General features: G+C 37.0%; 1 protein-coding gene across 3 annotated transcripts in view; it reads right to left on the reverse strand.

Annotated features, from left to right (window-relative positions):
* Positions 1-17,521, reverse strand: part of LOC104600626 (midasin-like protein) — a 98,096-nt gene that overhangs the window by 4,138 nt on the left and 76,437 nt on the right. For all 3 annotated transcript variants that reach the window (XM_010263685.2, XM_010263686.2, XM_010263684.2), the window contains exons 47-71: positions 16,442-16,591; positions 16,143-16,322; positions 15,877-16,059; positions 15,686-15,787; positions 15,364-15,585; positions 15,132-15,251; positions 11,108-11,189; positions 10,890-11,020; positions 10,639-10,803; positions 10,447-10,522; positions 10,212-10,324; positions 9,923-10,002; positions 9,703-9,816; positions 8,173-8,241; positions 7,884-8,040; positions 6,297-6,463; positions 6,092-6,204; positions 2,436-2,668; positions 1,976-2,227; positions 1,667-1,885; positions 1,411-1,569; positions 1,110-1,328; positions 574-885; positions 311-457; positions 35-235 (exon numbers count right to left, since the gene is read on the reverse strand). In XM_010263685.2, coding sequence (XP_010261987.2) covers positions 35-235; positions 311-457; positions 574-885; positions 1,110-1,328; positions 1,411-1,569; positions 1,667-1,885; positions 1,976-2,227; positions 2,436-2,668; positions 6,092-6,204; positions 6,297-6,463; positions 7,884-8,040; positions 8,173-8,241; positions 9,703-9,816; positions 9,923-10,002; positions 10,212-10,324; positions 10,447-10,522; positions 10,639-10,803; positions 10,890-11,020; positions 11,108-11,189; positions 15,132-15,251; positions 15,364-15,585; positions 15,686-15,787; positions 15,877-16,059; positions 16,143-16,322; positions 16,442-16,591 — 3,966 coding nt within the window. The remainder of the gene's footprint in view (positions 1-34; positions 236-310; positions 458-573; positions 886-1,109; positions 1,329-1,410; positions 1,570-1,666; positions 1,886-1,975; positions 2,228-2,435; positions 2,669-6,091; positions 6,205-6,296; positions 6,464-7,883; positions 8,041-8,172; positions 8,242-9,702; positions 9,817-9,922; positions 10,003-10,211; positions 10,325-10,446; positions 10,523-10,638; positions 10,804-10,889; positions 11,021-11,107; positions 11,190-15,131; positions 15,252-15,363; positions 15,586-15,685; positions 15,788-15,876; positions 16,060-16,142; positions 16,323-16,441; positions 16,592-17,521) is intronic.

Genomic DNA, 17,521 nt, shown 5'->3' on the forward strand with positions numbered 1-17,521 from the left:
GAAAGGAAGAAGACATGCTTAATAGCAATATTACCTTAGTCCCAAGAAGCTGATCTTCATCATTTATCTGGTCACTCACATCATTTAGACCTACACCCTCCCCCATACCTGTTCCTTTTGCATCTTGAGATATTCCATCCCCAGTATCATCCACCTGCTCTTCTGCAGAAGTACCGAATCCTTGAGAATATAGTGAAGCGAACAAGTCTGCAAGCATATGTGTTATCTCTGCTACCTGCATGCAAATTAAGAGGTCAAGTTCCAAGTATAAAATTTACTAGACTGATCAAAGAGGTCAAGTCCAACTTACTGTTCTGTGCATTGCTAAAAGCTCAAGTAGGAGACCATCACCAAGATTCAATACAATCTCCAAGAAGACGCGTAAATGATGGAGGTAAGTTACTATTTGGCTGCATAAATTTGTATTTTGATGCCCAGAATGGTCGACCAATTTTTTCTGTTGAAAGCACATTAATACAAATGAAGATCAGAAGAGGTAATATATATATATATATATATATATATATATATATATATATATAACCTAAAGATGGAGCAAGGATAGATCTATACCGCATGGTTGAGTGTTTTAACAATTTCATCACATATAAGATCCAACCTCAGATTCGCTGCATATGATTCAAAAAGAACCTTCCACAGTGTAACATTTCCCTCGGACTCCTCTGGAAGAGTATAACCATTACTTGGCAAGCCTATTTTTCCAAAAGCTTCCATAATCGTTCTTAATGTTTCCTTAAATGACTCAGAAAATGCAGAATCAAGTTCAGCAAATGTTTCAGTAGAAGCAGTGCCATCTTCAGAGGCAATTACTGTATGATTTCTTAAATCCAGAATTGAATAGAACTCCTTCATTATCACCTTGGCCTGCAAAATTTATTTTATTTTTCAAGTTCTTGTTCTAACATTCTCAATGCACAATATGGAAAATGAAGTCCCATAGGAGATGTTTCTACCAAGAGTCATCCGAGAAACAAAATATGTGTAATTGTGTACAAAGGCCACTGAATTCCATTCTAAACAAAACAGGACTGAATTCTACAAATTAGGAAAAGATGCATCTAGCATTGAGCAACACAGAACATATCTACCTTGTTGAAGACATCTTGAAAATGACTGAGCAGGACTCCTTCTAGTGATCTATTAGCAGGTTGCATGCAGAAAGCTCGAACCTTTCCCTCAAAATCATTTATGACTTGAAAATTTTCTATTACCAACTGCTCCATTCGTTTTGAAATAAGAAGAGGCAATGAATCTGCTTGTGTGGTTACATAGCCATTATTGCTAAGAAGGTAGTGATCTAATAATTCCTGTTACAGATTGTCCATTGGTTAAAGTTTGAAAACATAGTGCTGATCAGTTAACAACAGCACATGAAGAAAATATTCCTACCTTTGACTTCTGAAAATCTGGAATAAACTTCTCAATGAAAAGAAGAACTTTGTTGGCTGTGGCCTTGACACTTGGACAAGTATTTGAATGTGTACTCTCAACTGTTCTCAGCAACAAATGTGCCTCGTGGGCCATGGAACAAAGGTTATCAAACAGTAGCTGCTTCAATGAGGAAAATATTAGAATAATCATTTTAAGCTGAAACAAATGTGAAAATACCTCCACATTAGTTAATGCTTCCAAGAGGAAAGCTAACCTTTTGCTGCCACATGCACTTATTTATGGCATGTTGATTTGGGGTGACCAAGTCACAACCAGTTTCATGATCTGCAACAGCTGACTTTGAATCTAAATCTTTCAAAGACAACATGCATTTCCTCAATCTTTCTAGATGCCGAGAAAATCCATATGCAACAGACCGTTGTTCCTGTTGTACTAAAACGAGATGGTTGAGGAAAGAGGCTGACCTATTGACCTGCAGTTAACAAGAACATAGCAAGATGACAAACCACACTCAAATAGAGGCCATATATTATTTAAGTGATGTCTATTTCAGGAGAATTACCTGTTCCAGACTGAAATCTTTGTGAAAATTAAGGCAAACCTGCCGCAAAAGCTGCACTGATGCCATGCTTTTGTAGTAGTACTGATTTGCTACTTTCCAATTTGACAGAACACTTTCATTGGGTAGAAACTGGGTAGAAGCAGTAATATCAAGATCTCCAGAAGATAATTTACCCTCTATCAGCAGCAGATGCTGCATTTCATACGAGGGCTGAAGTAACCATATACCGGGTAGGTTGGGTTTGCATTGATCCTAGAAAAAGCCACATTAGCCATGTAAATACAGTCAGTTCAAGATGGATTGAAACCATAGAATTCTTCTCAAGAAAACAGACTTAAAAATATTGTCTCAGAAGTAAACAAATGATTAGAACTCAAAACGAACAAAACCATATCATATTGACCTAATAAGTAGCAAGTTGCACTTTACAATTTTATTTCACTGTATCTGATATAAGTACCTCAAAATTCACAGGTTTGTGCCTCTGCAACCCACAACATTCTAAAAGCTTCAGAAGGTCAGACAGAGCCCTCCTCTTAACAAGATTCCGCTTTTCATCCCTCCAGAGGTCACCACATTCCGTTGCAGTTTTGCATATATTTTCAAGAGCACTCCATACCATTTTCCATCTTTCCTGGTATAGAAGGCATGCCGATTGTGAAGCTAAGAATTTCCTGACTGTAACTGCAACTTCTGCACAATCATGATGTCAGACTTCCATAATGGACATGAAGCAAATTAGGTTTTAATGTGTGCTTGTATTTAACTACATATACAGACATGCATATGCACATAGGACAGTATTTAACTACATGATAAAGATGTTAGACAGTTTTGTATGCCCTTAGCTTCAATCCGATTTGATATACTTTTGTTATTTAGTGTAAATAAATAAAGTGCATGTTTGATTCCTGTTGTTTGGTATGATTCTGTGTAAGACCCTAAAACTGGACACTTATAGAGACTCGTGTTAGTTTTAAATGTTCACAGCCATTGGATAAGTCTGGGGAGGTTTATCCTACCAAGGCTGATACTGGTGTGCCACCAAGTGTTGGGATGGCCTGTCTCGGCCACCAGGGTGAGACCCAAGGCACATGTAGTAAGGGATTACTCGAATCCTTGAACTGGACCAGATTTCCAGTATTGCCCTGGACCTCGGAGATAGATGGGCAAAACTGGAAAGTTACGCCTGACCCCTAGACTCGATTATGACACTTCACTAGGTGTTGGATCGGGCTGTCTTTGATATGCCAATCAGTGAGATCCTTAGATGGGGATCAAAACCTGGGTATGTTGGGACAGTCTGAGAACTCATCTGAGTGGGTGATCATAGTGACAGGATCAGCCCCTTTGTCAGACAAAGGGTAATGATCGGGAATGCACTCTCTCTGATGGAAACCAAACTGCCGGCAGTTGATTTCAATCGTTGGAATTTTGTTTTGCAATATATATATATATACGGTTTCGAAATGTTTGCAAATGGTTTTAATTCCCGGGATCCATGTGAGTGGAGAGTGCGGCACTGTTCCTTGCAGCCGAGGGAGAGGTCCTCTCTTGTCGGGCAGTGCTTGATCATTAAGGGCTGAGAGGTTAAGTGTAAGACCATTTAGGATAGTACCTGATGGGCTAATCTTGCACCTGCCCACAGTCCCTGGGTTTTTATAAGATGGCTTGGCCCAGGGACCACTTAATGTAAGTGTTGGGCCCATAAGGTCCATGTGATGGGCTCAAGGGTTCACTGAGCTTTTCAGTGAATTTGACTGGGCCTTGTAATAAAGGCTGGGCCGAACCCATGTGGCTGGTGTGGAGATCAATGGTTGGGTCCCACGCCATACAAAGAAGCCCAACTGGGCAGCAGATTGGAAACAAATTAAGCACTGAACACTTAATGGGCCAAAAGCCCATTTCGAGCTGGGCTGATGTGATCATCCATCTATGGGGCGGATCTGAGATTATGTTAGCAAAAGGTTAGGGCCTTTTAACCTTATCCACTCTGGGAGACCAAATTCAAATCAGATTTGAATCTGGTTACCTCCTGATAAGAACAAGAGTAAGCTAACTTAATTTGCAGATAGGATTAAGATAATCCCCTATCCAAATATTGATTTCGATTGGGATAACTCCTAATTAGAAGGTTTTCTTAATCAAGAAGAAAGGAGGAGAAACCCTAAGAGAGAAAAATATCAGATTTCGAACCAAGGGTTTTAGAGAGAAAGCAAGAAAGCTTCCTGCGAATAGAGATTAGATCTCATTCATATCCAAGAGAGAAGAGAAGCAATTCTTCTGTCTTCGTCCTTGGAGTTCTCCTCTAGCCGCCGCCGCCATTGCTTCTCACAAGATTCGATCTTTGTAGAGGAAAGAAGTCAAGAAACCAGTTCTTGACATCAGTCTTGCAGAAAAGACTGAAGAAGATTCGGTGTTCAGAGTTTCCAGAGGATTCTTGCGAAGGATCCAATGTGTAGGACGCACTCTGCTGGTTCCGTTCCACCCACAACTGTGTCATCTTCAGCAGGAGCGGATCTTGGTTTCTTCTTTGGGCGTGAACACCAACTTTGGGAGATACTGCTTCTCCGGATCAGGTATATTCCTACCTTTTGCTTTTGGTTCAGATCTGGTTCGATTATGGTTCAAGTAAGATCCTTGAAAATTGAATTCTAAATTTAGGGAATATGATTCCCAGTTGGAAGAAGGTAGAAAAATTTTTGAAATTCGCCCACCCATTCCGCAACCTTCTTGGCGTCCATTAGATGGATCCTACCATTCTTTCAAAAGATAGACAAGTCATGTTGAGATGCACTAGGACAGGAGTTATTTGGACTATTTGGGAATAAAGGAACATGAGAATCTTTAATGGAAAGACAGTAAGACACACTAAGAAGACAGTAATAGAGAGCTTTACAGTGACAGTGATTGGGTTAAGACCATGGACAGATTTGCACCTTTTCTCAACAGATACATCTATATCTATAATAGAAAGACAGAGAGTGGGATGGGAGGCAGTGGCTGGCAGGGGGTCTCTCACCAAAAGTGTTGCACAAAGCTCTTTGCTTCTCATTCCTTGCACATGTGACCCTTCTACATTAATACGAATTAGTTTTTGCTAAGGTAAATAACCCTTCTACATTAATGTTCTTTAAAAGTAAAAATCACCCTTACTTAAGAAGGTTAATTAACTAATAGGAGTTATTTTCATAATTTTATTGAGGTAGGTGCCTGAAATAGGATTTCCACCTACAAACACTTCTCTTTGCTGACTTTCCTACTACATCTTTCGATCAACCAAGACCTTTGTCTTCTTCCAATCCTTCTGTAATCAAATTCTCCATTAATTTTTGACCAATAAAATCTCTAGCAGCCCTTCATGCAGACAACTCGACGATATCCCCCTTAAATGCCTATATTTCTCTCACCTTAATGTTTCCTCAATCAAAGTTTTAAAACTCTTCTCCCCTCTCTCACTCCACCTGTCCTGCACTAGCACCAATTCCATAGCTACTGCGACTGCAATGGTACATCTTTGAAGCTGAAACTTTCCAGATGAATCCTTGAATTCATTAATGGGAAACTGTATATCTTGAGAGCTACCATGGTATATATCTTATTGCTTCTAATGTGCCCTTCATAGGATGATCAGCAAGAAGGTTCTTCAAATTGCTTTCAGAAGCTTGGATTCCTTCATGGAGTTAGAGTTTATCAGTGAAGGCTTTTAAGCCAAGACACAAAACATGGAGAAGTTCCATCACCCATGATATCCCTCAGAAACACACACACACACACAGGGGGGTAAGTGAAGTGAGAAGATGAAGGCATGCAATGCAGTGGATCAACTCCAAATCTCAATGTCAATTTCTCTCCCAAAGCTTTAATTAGTTGAGGGTTACTTCAGTGATTTAAAAGGCACGACTCGGCGCACAGGCAAGGTGCATTTTAGGGTATGTGCCTCGCCCAGGTCCTAGGCGTGCGCCTGATGCGCCTTGCATTTTTCCATTTCCACTGTATTTTATGCATGTTCTCTTTTTTATTATTGGGTTTTCTTGAGAGGAACTCCCTGATGTTTAAATAAAAATTTGAAGCACACATATATAATATAAACTTTGGCCAGAGAAAGAGAGAGACCTTTATCATCCTTAAGGCACAAATGTGGTAGGTCAAATTTGGATGTCCCTCCAGAAAGCAATCTATTCAAAGTAACATCAACACTCCCTGCCCAATCAGCAAACCAGATTGACCTAGCCAACAACAATCACAGAAAGTTTAGATTAATTAGAAACTAATTTAACACCACGTGTTCAACAACCCAAGTAAGAAAAAACCAACAAACCTGTTATTGTCAGTGAACCAAGACATATCAATTGTAGTTGGAGAAATGTCTATGTGTTTGCCTGGATAATCATTCATGAGCTTTTCTCCTAGTATAGGAACAGTTCTGATCCCTCTTTGTGTTGCTTTTTGGTTTATAATAACCATTACAGGTTCTTGTAGCACATCCTGTATCATGTAAAAGACTAACCTCAGAAGATTGCACCTGCAATCAGTTTTTGCATGCATAGCACAGCACCGCAAATGTTTCTAAGGGTAAAATTTTAATAATAAAATTAATTTACTTTGCTTTTAGCAGTGATTAAACTTTTTGACAAAGAGAGAGACTCATAGACAAGGACATATCTACAAAGGAAAGGCCACAATATTAAGAAGAGCATCCTTGTAATACGAGACCAATTTCTAACTCAATGACTAGGATGGAACTGGAACAGTGAGACAGCAAGCCCAAAATTTTCAGCAGAAGGATGCATTCTTTTTTTATCATTTTGAGAGCATAAGAGCCCAAAAAGGACACAGCAGACAGCAAAAGACCTGGCAATGTGGCCACTACAGAAGAAGCACGTAGAACAGTCTATTTGCTTATATTTGTTTAATGTGCATACAAGGTTCTGAGTTAACTAATCATCCTGCTCATCTCCCCTCTTCATGTCCTTGGAAAGATCAACAGCTCGTTACTCTATATCAGTCTTAAAGAACATTTTCTATGTATAAATAGATGAATATAGCTTATGAGTTGTATATGTGTTATGCAAAATATTTTTGATTTACGTTATCACTCCTGCCTTCATATCATTAATGCTGATTTTGATCCTAACATAGATCCACTGATTGGTAATATATCATGCTTGCTCTCTTGCACCCTATCAAAATGAAACTGATCTGAATCTTGCACCCTACCAAGATTTTATTCTCTTTGAGCAAAAATATACAACTCTCTTCTCACAAACCTATTATTTTTGGTCTTATCCATTTAAAACCTTCAACTTGGGCAGCATCATATTGCATTACATCTTCAGTTGCTATCTCACATGGCCAAACCATTTCAGTTTCAGTTAACTCCTTTTGTTATCTGTTGGGAGCTACAATGCTACAGCCCAGGACCACCATCCGTTTCTTAATTTTTCTTGTCAATTATTATCCAATACCCACCTTTAGTGCAAAAAATTCAAAGTTCTGTTTCTAATTTTCCATCAAGTTTTAAAATAAAAAAAAGAAAAGAAAATGACAGAATCTAAATATAACCATCTAGAAAAATCAAATATGCTCCAAATAGCTTATCTTTTTGGCTAAATTACAAGCAATGCTTTGCCTCTTCAAAAGAAAAAAAACTGAAATATTAAAGTTTGAGGCTGTAATGTCTTTCTAGTAAAGACATCAAGGGAAATCACATTAATTACATAAAACGGAGCAGTTTTCAAAATATGAAACATTGAAGAAAGTAATACACATATTAAGTTTTTATCATAATGAGAGGCTACAACACCTGAAAAAGGCAAAATTGAATAAACAGAGCTTTAAATGTTTCGATATGACTTGAAAAAAGAGAAAACAAAGATAAGGAGAAAGATAAAGAGAAACTAATTACATTGAATTTCTTTATAAGTTTCCGAAGCTTTTGCCTGGTCCTTTTAAAGCTCTCCATTGACAAATAACTCTCAGAATGCTCCCACCGGCAAAGTTTTACAAGTTCTTTGAGTTCAGTCTCAATGTTTCTCCTATTAGCTTCAATGTGCTCTGAGATTCTGAATAACAAAAAAGCAACAGTGTTAATGGAGTTATCTAAAAAGGGAACCAAGACTTCTTGAAGCAAAAAATAGTGCCAAAAAAGAAACTGAGTGCAGTTTATAAATTGAAGCAATTGATAGAACACTTACATGGGCAAAAATTGTATATAAAAACCAAAAACATTGTATAAGATCTTCAGGTTTTCCATCAAACGAGGACTGCACAATTAAGCAGAATCAGAACAATGTTGGGCAGAGAAGTCAGGATTTTTTTAGAAGTCTTATTTTTTCCATTTAAACAGCTTGATACTGCAGAATGTGAGATAAATATTTTAAAGGGAAATAGATAAAAAGCATGACATGAGCAGAAACGGGTCTCTTTCTCAATGAACAAATATCAAAATGATGGAGTATCTTGAATGAGTCTTGAATCATTGAGAGCTAACAGTATTGGACCTTATACAATGTATAGGGTATGTAAGTACACAGAAGATAACAGAATACATGTTTCTTTAGTTATATATGGTTCATTCAAACTTCATATTTCCGGATGTTGCTTTCTGGACCAGGAATACATACTAAATAAGTTAAAATCAGTGTTTTAAAAGGCATGGGAGGCATACGCCTGGAGGCGCGCCTCCAAGCGAGGCACTCCCAAAACGCCCTGAACTATGCCTCATGCCTCTAGGTAGTGGAACACCTTGCGTCATGCCTCCGCGTTTTAAAACATTCATCCAGAGGAAAGTATAGTTGACTCTCTCTCTCTCTCTCTCTTGAGGTAACATTTGTAAATGTTTTGTTATACAGTTCATGTTCCTATAGAAAAGTATAATTTGTTTCTTAGGCCATGTTTGGTTCACTGCTCTGGGCCTCATTTTTTTAATTCTTGCTCATTCTAGGCAAGAATGAATAACATTCGAGTGTTTGGTTACAAAGTTCTTGCCATGGGCCACATTCTTTTTAGAATGAACAACATTAGCATGCAGCATGAAAAATAATCATGCCCATCTTGCTCATTTTCATTCTTCGAGGAAACTCTGCCTACAAAACTGTTGTCATAGATGTCTACTTTTGCGAAAGCACTTTTATAAAAGTACATTTATGAAAAGTACTTTTATAAAAGCACTTTCATGAAAGAGCTTTTGTAAAAGCACTTTTACAAAAGTATTTCTATAAAAGCACTTTTATGGAAGTACTTTTACGAAAGTACTTTTATAAAAGCAATTTTATGGAAGTACTTTTACAAAAGCATTTTTACGAAAATACTTTTATAAAATCACTTTTATGAAAGTACTTTTACAAAACATCTATGCCAACTGGTAAACATTGACTGTTGGATACCTAAGCTGGCAGTTTATGAATACTGGCACAATGTTTTTTAAAGAATTAAAATGAGCAACATAGGACACTTGTTAGTCTGAAAAGAATTCATTTTTAGGAAAAAAGTGTTTGGTTCATAGCAATATTTTCTCATTCTGCCCATTTTTACCTATTCTTGTCCATTTTAGAATTTCATCTTGGGTAAGAATGATAAAGAATGAGAATTGAACCAGACATGGCCTTAGTATCTGTGGTTTGCAGTCTGCCAAGATCAACTTTCTTGCCATGGAAAGTAGCAAATTCAAATTTCCAGCCAGTGAGAACTATGAAAGGCAAACCGAGGTGCTTTGCATGCCTTACCTTGAATAAGAACCTAAACATATGCCGGTATTGATCTGGCCATGGAAAGCACAAAGAAGTTTCAGGCGTTTCTTGAATTCTCCAACACTGGATATTTGCATGAACTCCTCAAGGCTGCAAGATTCATTTTTTCCCAGAAACATGGGTTTCATATATATATAAATAATCAATAGTAGTGGATAATTGAATAAAAAATTGAAGACAATAATCTGGTTCTTGCCTTTGGATTGTAGATTGACTTTCCTCAGAAGTATATGTAGTATGTCCATGATGAAGAACCAGATAGAGGGGAAACCACAACTGCAACATTGAAATGGAAAAAGAAAAAGGTCTTAACATAGGAATTTAACTTCACCATTAAAGTTGAATGGTTTTGGCTTATTAGAAGAAGCAAGTTTGTCTCCAGTTGAACTTCAATTTACCTTTCCGTATGATCTGCCTTCCACGCTCATATTTATAATGAAGAGTATGAAGAGCAAAAATAGTAAGTAGAAGAAACTACAATTTACCTTTCCAGCATTAATCTCATATTGTTCCAGAATCTCATCAAGCAAAGCAGGCCAAGAATCAATCTCCATCCTTTGCCAAGAGGAAACAAGCATGACAATTGGTTCTAGTTCATCTGCACGCAAAGACCTAATATGTTATTAACTTATTATAACAGGGGGCAGAGACTTTTGTCATACTATTGTTTGACAATCACAAAGAAAAGGTAAAACAATTGTTATAGTGTATGTCCCTGACCGGAAAGAGAGAATTTTGAAGTATTTTCCTGTAACACCCAGGTCCTGCTAAGTAGAAACTGCAAACCTGAAAGAGCCTTTACAGAAGAAGAGCAGATAAAAAGTGAGTGAATAGTTATGTACAAATAACTGAATAAGCATAAATCCCAGGTGTAGATATATGCCTCTGGATGAAACCTTTCACTTAAATTACCTTAGCAAGTGGAGTGGTCAGTGAAATACCCAATAGCATTTCAGTCACATCTAGAATTTTCTGTAGACCAGGATGATCGGTCCATTCATTTAAAAGAGATAAAATCCGCTTTTTCAGAAGAGTAAGTGGGTTGACCATTTTAGCCATGACTGGAGCATTTGAATCCTATAAAAGTAAGAGGGACCGTTTTAGCTATTTGAGTCCATAGCGAAGAAGCAACAATCTGAAATTCAAGAACACCATTACACAACCTTGTAAATATTATAGACATTAGCCACTTTATGAGATGGACCAAACTTCTTTTCATGCTCCAAACACAGGCGGAGTAAATGTTCTGGCATAAGTTTTGCATCCAAGCCAGAGGACAATAAAGTACGTAACTCTGGCAATGAAAACAGAAGGTAAATACAGTATAAGAGATACCTTGCACTGAAAGTGTTGTTCCCTAGTTCATTTGCTAAGAAGGTACCTTTTAACATCATGGTTCCCAGTTTGTATGCATCCAAGAAGGAAGAAAGTCGGTCTGCATCAGAGACCTGAATAATTCCAGGCTGGATTGAAGAATCAATGAATTAGTAGTGGATGGCATGAAGATCAAAGTTACATACAAAGGTGACATTATAGCACAATAACAGATATTAATCTGTTGGTTGGAAAAGAATTAAAGTTAAGTTAGAAAAATTATCATCTTAGCCTTTATACAACAAACAGCATAGAAAAGGCACAGGTCAAACTGACACAATCAATATAGTGAAAGGAGCACTTAATAGGGAATAATAGGATGACTGTATGGTAAGGACTATTGGGTTTTCTGATTTGGGAGTGGATAGAAAACTCCAAAACACTAACAGCTCAAAACGGAAGATAGGTATGAATGTGAAGTGACTAAAGACAAAGAAATTCTTGCAGCTCAAACTAAATGCTCCACTTCCTCATAAACTACCATACCAATACCAGACTCAATAAAAGCAGAATAGAGAGACTCTCAAACCTTCTATTTTACCCTTCCTTGCTTACCTCTATCCCATGTACTTCTAGTGGAGATTCTCACAGGTTTCTCAGTAAGACTACCACCTTGAGCCTCATCATGGTTGTCCAGGCAATGCCTAGGTAAGCACCTAAGTGATTAGAATTTTTGTGGGATCACCTTGTGCCTTGCTTTGGTATTTCTTTGTGGAACCATGAAAGGGGCATTTCTCTTTGTTCTCTTTTTCTAAATCTTCTATGATCATTCCTCTCTTTCTTACTATGACTAGAATAAGGGCTCTGCTCTTTTATTCTTTTTCCCTTTTCTCTGCAATAAACACAGCTCAATATTCTCTCCCTAAATATTTATTGCATTTAAAACAATCTAACTCATAAGAGAATAGGGAAGCATATTAAAATCATGCAAATTCTTTATATAAAAATCAATGCCTAAGCAATACCTGGTCACCTAGATGACAATATCCAAAAGTAGAGTAAGCAAGCTAGGAAAGAATTGTTAGATTTTTTTAATAAAGAAAGAAAGAGAAACGAATTGTTAGATTAAAGAGTGTTGTCCACTGTAATCCATCTTTTTTTTTGCGAGTTCCAAAAATAAAGGTCCCGCAATTGGGCAAGAAACATTAATTCTTAAAAGAAGAATTGTTAGATTACAGGGTTCATTTCTTGTTTACAAAACCAAAGATAGGAAATGTATTGTTGAATTTCTGGTTTCAAAACAAATTTACCTCTGGTGGTTTGTGTAAGATAGCGAGGGTTAAAGTTTTAATGTTTCTTGTTCTTGTTGTACACATTCTTTTATTCTTTTAACTTAGGAACAAAATTATCCTTTTATTTCTCTTTAATGTAAATATCATCTTCTTGGTGTAGTCGACTCATTAGACACACCACCAAAACTGTTTGTCTTCTCTAGTTCAAACTGCACTGACATGGTATCAAAGCAGGTTCAATTCTCTTGCTATTGATCTCAGTTTTCTTTCTCCTCTATTGAGCATTGATTAGGATTCTCTTCTCACCTACTTGCACTAGTACTTAGCATCTTCTTGGAACTGTTTCAATCAGAACAATGCAAACTGCACTGACATGGTATCAAAGCAGGTTCAATTCTCTTGCTATTGATCTCAGTTTTCTTTCTCCTCTATTGAGCATCAATTAGGCTTCTCTTCTCGCCTACTTGCACTAGCATTTAGCACCTTCTTGGAACTGTTTCAATTAGAACAATGAGATCTGATTTTTCTGGACAGGAACACTATTCAATTAAGTGTTCTCATGATTTCTCTCAAGTGGCAGATCCACTTGGCCTAAGATTCTGGATCTAGTGTCGCCCAAGGCTGATCCTTCAGCCCACTCTTTTTTTGGTGAAGATCGGATCTGATTTTCTAGATGCCTCCTCTTGTTTAATTTACCTGACAACTTTCCTTTTTTGTACTGTCAAAGACTTTTCACCCCTTTTCAGCTTATCTGTGGTTGTTCTCTTTACTTTACCTTTTCCAATTGCTTCCAAAAGGGGTGATGTGCTTCCTATTAAGTTCAATGAGCCCAACTATGCCCTATGGCAATTTCATTTTCAGTTTTATGTTGAGCGAAAGGGTCTGTGGAGATATATAAATTGAACTACGACCAAGCTTAATGAAACCAATGCAAAGGGGATGTGAACTTGGAAGATTAATAATGCCCAGATTGCATCCTGGAGGGTTCTAGTTCTGTTACTACAGATATTGCTATCCCTATGAGGGGTCTCCAAATAGCCAAGGAGATGTATGACCATCTGGAAAAGGTTTAGCAACATGTCAAACATCTCAAGACAATATCAAATTAAGACAGATATTTTCATACAACCAAATGTATGACCATCTGGAAAAGGTTTATCACATTATCCTTTGCCGCTCAACCAAGGGAGATATTGCTAGTGTTATGACTGAAGAGAAGAGTCATGAGTTGATGTCTAGCAATTTTTTCTACTTGTGGTCAATATTTTAAAAGGCGTGAGAGGTGTACGCCTTGAGGCGCTCCCTAAACGTCCTAATTGCTGCTCTATGTTGATAATATGCTCATAACTAGAGAGGACCAGGATGGTATACATTGGCTGAAGCACCTTCTCAGCCAATCCTTCAAGATGAAGGATTTAGGTCCCATGACATACTTTCTGGGCCTAAAAGCCTATCATAATTCCAATGGCTACGTTGTTAATCAGCAAAAGTATGCTATTGACTTGGTCAAACTTGCTCACCTCACAGATACTAAGATAGTTGATACTCCTTTGGAAATAAATCTGAAGCTAAGGATGAAGGTCCTCTTCTAGAAGATGCTACTCTTTATCGTTAATTTGTGAGAAGCCTTATCTACCTCACAATGACACACTCGGACATATCTTATGCGGTCCAAATTGTTATCTAGTTTGTTTCTACTCCCCATCAATCTCACATGACAGTTGTGCGTCATATCATCAGATATGTAAAGGGGACTGTCTCTTATGCCAACTAGTCCTGTTGTCCAGATACTAGATGGTCCAAAACAGGGTGGTACATCTTTTTGGGTGATTATCTTATTTCTTGGAAATGTACGAAGCAACAAACTATTTCTAAGTCTTCTACTGAAGCAGAATACCGAGCCATGCCTTTGACATGTAGTGAAATCATTTGGCTCCAATCACTTTTATGTGACCTCAGTATTAAAGGTTGCCTCTAATCCTATTTTTTTACAAGAGGATGAAGCATATTGAGGTGGATTGTCATTATATCCAGGATCTCCTCACTGTCGGCCACATCTCACTTCCTCGTGTATCTTCCAACCTTCAGCTGGCAAACACATTCACAAAAGATATGAAAAGAGCTAGACATACTTTTCCTATGGGCAAACTGATGCTAGCCCCTACATCAGCTAGACATACTTTTATTCTTTTATTGTGTACTGTTTCTTCTTGTAGCTTAGGCTCAGTTTGGAAGGAGTACAAATACAATTATGTAGAGTGCAAAACCCTGTATTTTATATTATTTTGTATGTATTTGCACTGTACATATTTGTATTTCTGTTCTTTCGAAACTGAGCCTTAGGGACATATTTGTCCTTCTATTTCTCTTTAATATAAATATCCTTTTCTTGGTCTGGTCGACTCATTAGACACAACACCAAAATTGTTTGTCTTCTCTAGTTTGAACTCAACTGGTAGTTTGATATTATGTTTCATAAAGAGAGTGTACAGAAGATTTTAATGTGTGTGCGACACACCAAATAATAGTCTATATCAGCCCTACGAAAGTGAAAACATTTTTTTCTTTCCAAAAGCATCTTTTTTGTTGGTTGATGTGGCCTTCAGAATCAAACTAAAAATGTTTCCACTTTGTTTTGAAAAAATTCACATCCAAGAAAGAGTTTTTCTGGCTGATGTAGCCTTTTGAAACACAAGAAAAACAAATATATTCATGTTGCACAGACCCCCCCCCCCCAATCTAGCTTTTCATCTTGATACTATTTTAGAAGACATGTACATAACAAGAAAGAGAGCTTACATTTGCAACGAGATCAATTGACCCAAAAAGCTGGGTGTGGAGATGGACCATATTAATTAAAAAGGATTCCTGCACAAGGTTCCATTCTTCCTCTAGATTTTCATACTCACCAGCAGGGACCTGCAAAACAGATCAAGAGTTGTATCTAGGATATCCAGAAAGAAACGAGAAAAGGATCAACAAATGTTTAACTACCGAGACTATTATCAACAAAGAAATAACAAAATATTACGCTTTCATTAAGTTCCTCTGATAGAATTTCTTGCCATTCTGAACATAAACTCTCATTTGAAGAATTTCTAATAGATGATATATCAACTTCCAATATATCTTCTATCTTGAATGCACGGGGCCTGAATTTGAACTGCAGAGCTTCATCATTTTCCTTTACTTTTTCTTGAACTTTCTTATTCATCCACATGCTTGCAAATTGGTCAAATATCTCATTCAAAATCTGATTCACGAGGAAAGGTTTAATGTTATATCAACTATATATATTATTGAATAACTAGAACCATCTCTGTTATGCATCATTTGGAAAGGCAAGTTCTCACCATAAAAGAGGAATTATCCAAAAGCAGTGAGTGGACTACAGAATGCATAATTCGAACAAGAATATTATGATACAGAGAAGTATGTGATTCAAAGAAAGAGACCTGCAAACCAATGTGAACCATTTGGTCACAAGACAATACTTCAATGATTACTACAGCTACTCAGAGTATATTAACAAAGGAAAGCATACCGTTCTATCAGGGCATGTATCTCCTTTTGGAGTACACAACTTCAGCAAATTCATATCTATTCTCTGGTGATCTTCATCAAAATCAAATTCGGAACATGGATTAATGAGTTTGCTTTTGGTGCTGAAAGAATAGGTTTTGACTGCACAAACTCTAGGGAATCGCATAAAAGAGTATATACTTTCCTGAAAAGGAGATTTTTTTTAAGTCAGTCCTGTGTTTGCATAAAACTATGAAGAATAAGGAAACAAAGGGTTAGGTGAACAACCAGAATCCTGTCAAAATTGTCTTCTTCAACTTTATTCAGAAACACTTTCTGCAATGCACTTGACACAACCAGTGATATGCCTAATTTCATTTCATAAATTGAAACTTGAATAGGTTGAATTATATCAATGTATGTTGCATACTCTTCTGATAATCGAGCAATAAATCTAGTTGCTGTCTCCTGAAAGACCAAAGACACAAAAAGCAATGTTGAAAATTTACTAACTACACCAAAACAGTAGCCACAAAGTATATAGAACAATGATAAACAGTTACAGATCAAGATTGATCATTCTTTACCTGCCAATTACAAGATTGATCAATCAGCTGCTGTGTACACATGCCATCAAGATTCTTTATCAAAGCAGAAGAAGATTTGACCATCCCAAGAAAATCATCACACTCCGATTTTAGCTTTATAAACTTGCCAGGCTCAGGACGAAAAATGACCTATAAATGAGAAAAAAATGTCAAAATAAAGAACAAAAGAAGACATTACCAAGGCATCTCCGGGTATGAAAGATAGCAGAACCAACCTGAGATGGTTCATTGCTTGTGAAAGATTCTTAGTAAATTAATATAAGCAAGTTACACTGGATTAAGGGAATCGAATTTCAAAATATAAAGAACTGCAATAAGATGACACTAATTCTTAGAATCATTTATCCAGAAAATCAAACAATCTGTTCACCTCATAAGGATTATGTTAGCAATAATTGAATATCCAAAAAATAGAATATCTTGAATGAACACATAAAAGCACCTTCATATGTTTAACACAAAAAAAATGTATATTTCCCTTTCTATGACTAATAAAAAGAATAAGGAAATCAAATTTAACAATGTGAGTAAAGGGAGAAAGCAGTAACAACCATAAAAAAGTTGTACAGTGCACAACCCTTTATTCTGAAAGAAACTATCAATTGAATACAAAATCACATCTATTAAAAGAGCTCACTTCGAAAAAAGAGACCCATTGCATGACATGAAGGGATGAGATATCCATCGTATGGACGCCCGAATCTTGCGGAATAGAATGGGCGAATTTCAAAAAAATTATCTCCATCCTACTGGGAATCGTATTCCCTATTTTAGAAAAATCATATTTTTCAATGATCAATCTTGAACCAAGAACCGAACCAGATCTGAACAAAACAATAGGAGAGGGATATATCTGATACAGAGAAATAGTATCTCTCAATGGAAGTGTTCACGCCCAAGGAAGGAACAAAAAAACTGCTCCCACTAAAGATGGAGCAGAATCAGCAGTGTTCTTCACAAGAACCAGATCCTTCGCAAGAATCAGCTGGATGGCACATGAGCACTACTTCCAATCAGCCCTTTCACAAAGGACTGATATCAAGATCCAATCTTGATCAC

Source organism: Nelumbo nucifera, chromosome 8, assembly GCF_055504915.1.
Source record: "Nelumbo nucifera cultivar China Antique chromosome 8, China Antique-T2T, whole genome shotgun sequence".
In the NCBI taxonomy this organism is placed as follows: domain Eukaryota; kingdom Viridiplantae; phylum Streptophyta; class Magnoliopsida; order Proteales; family Nelumbonaceae; genus Nelumbo; species Nelumbo nucifera.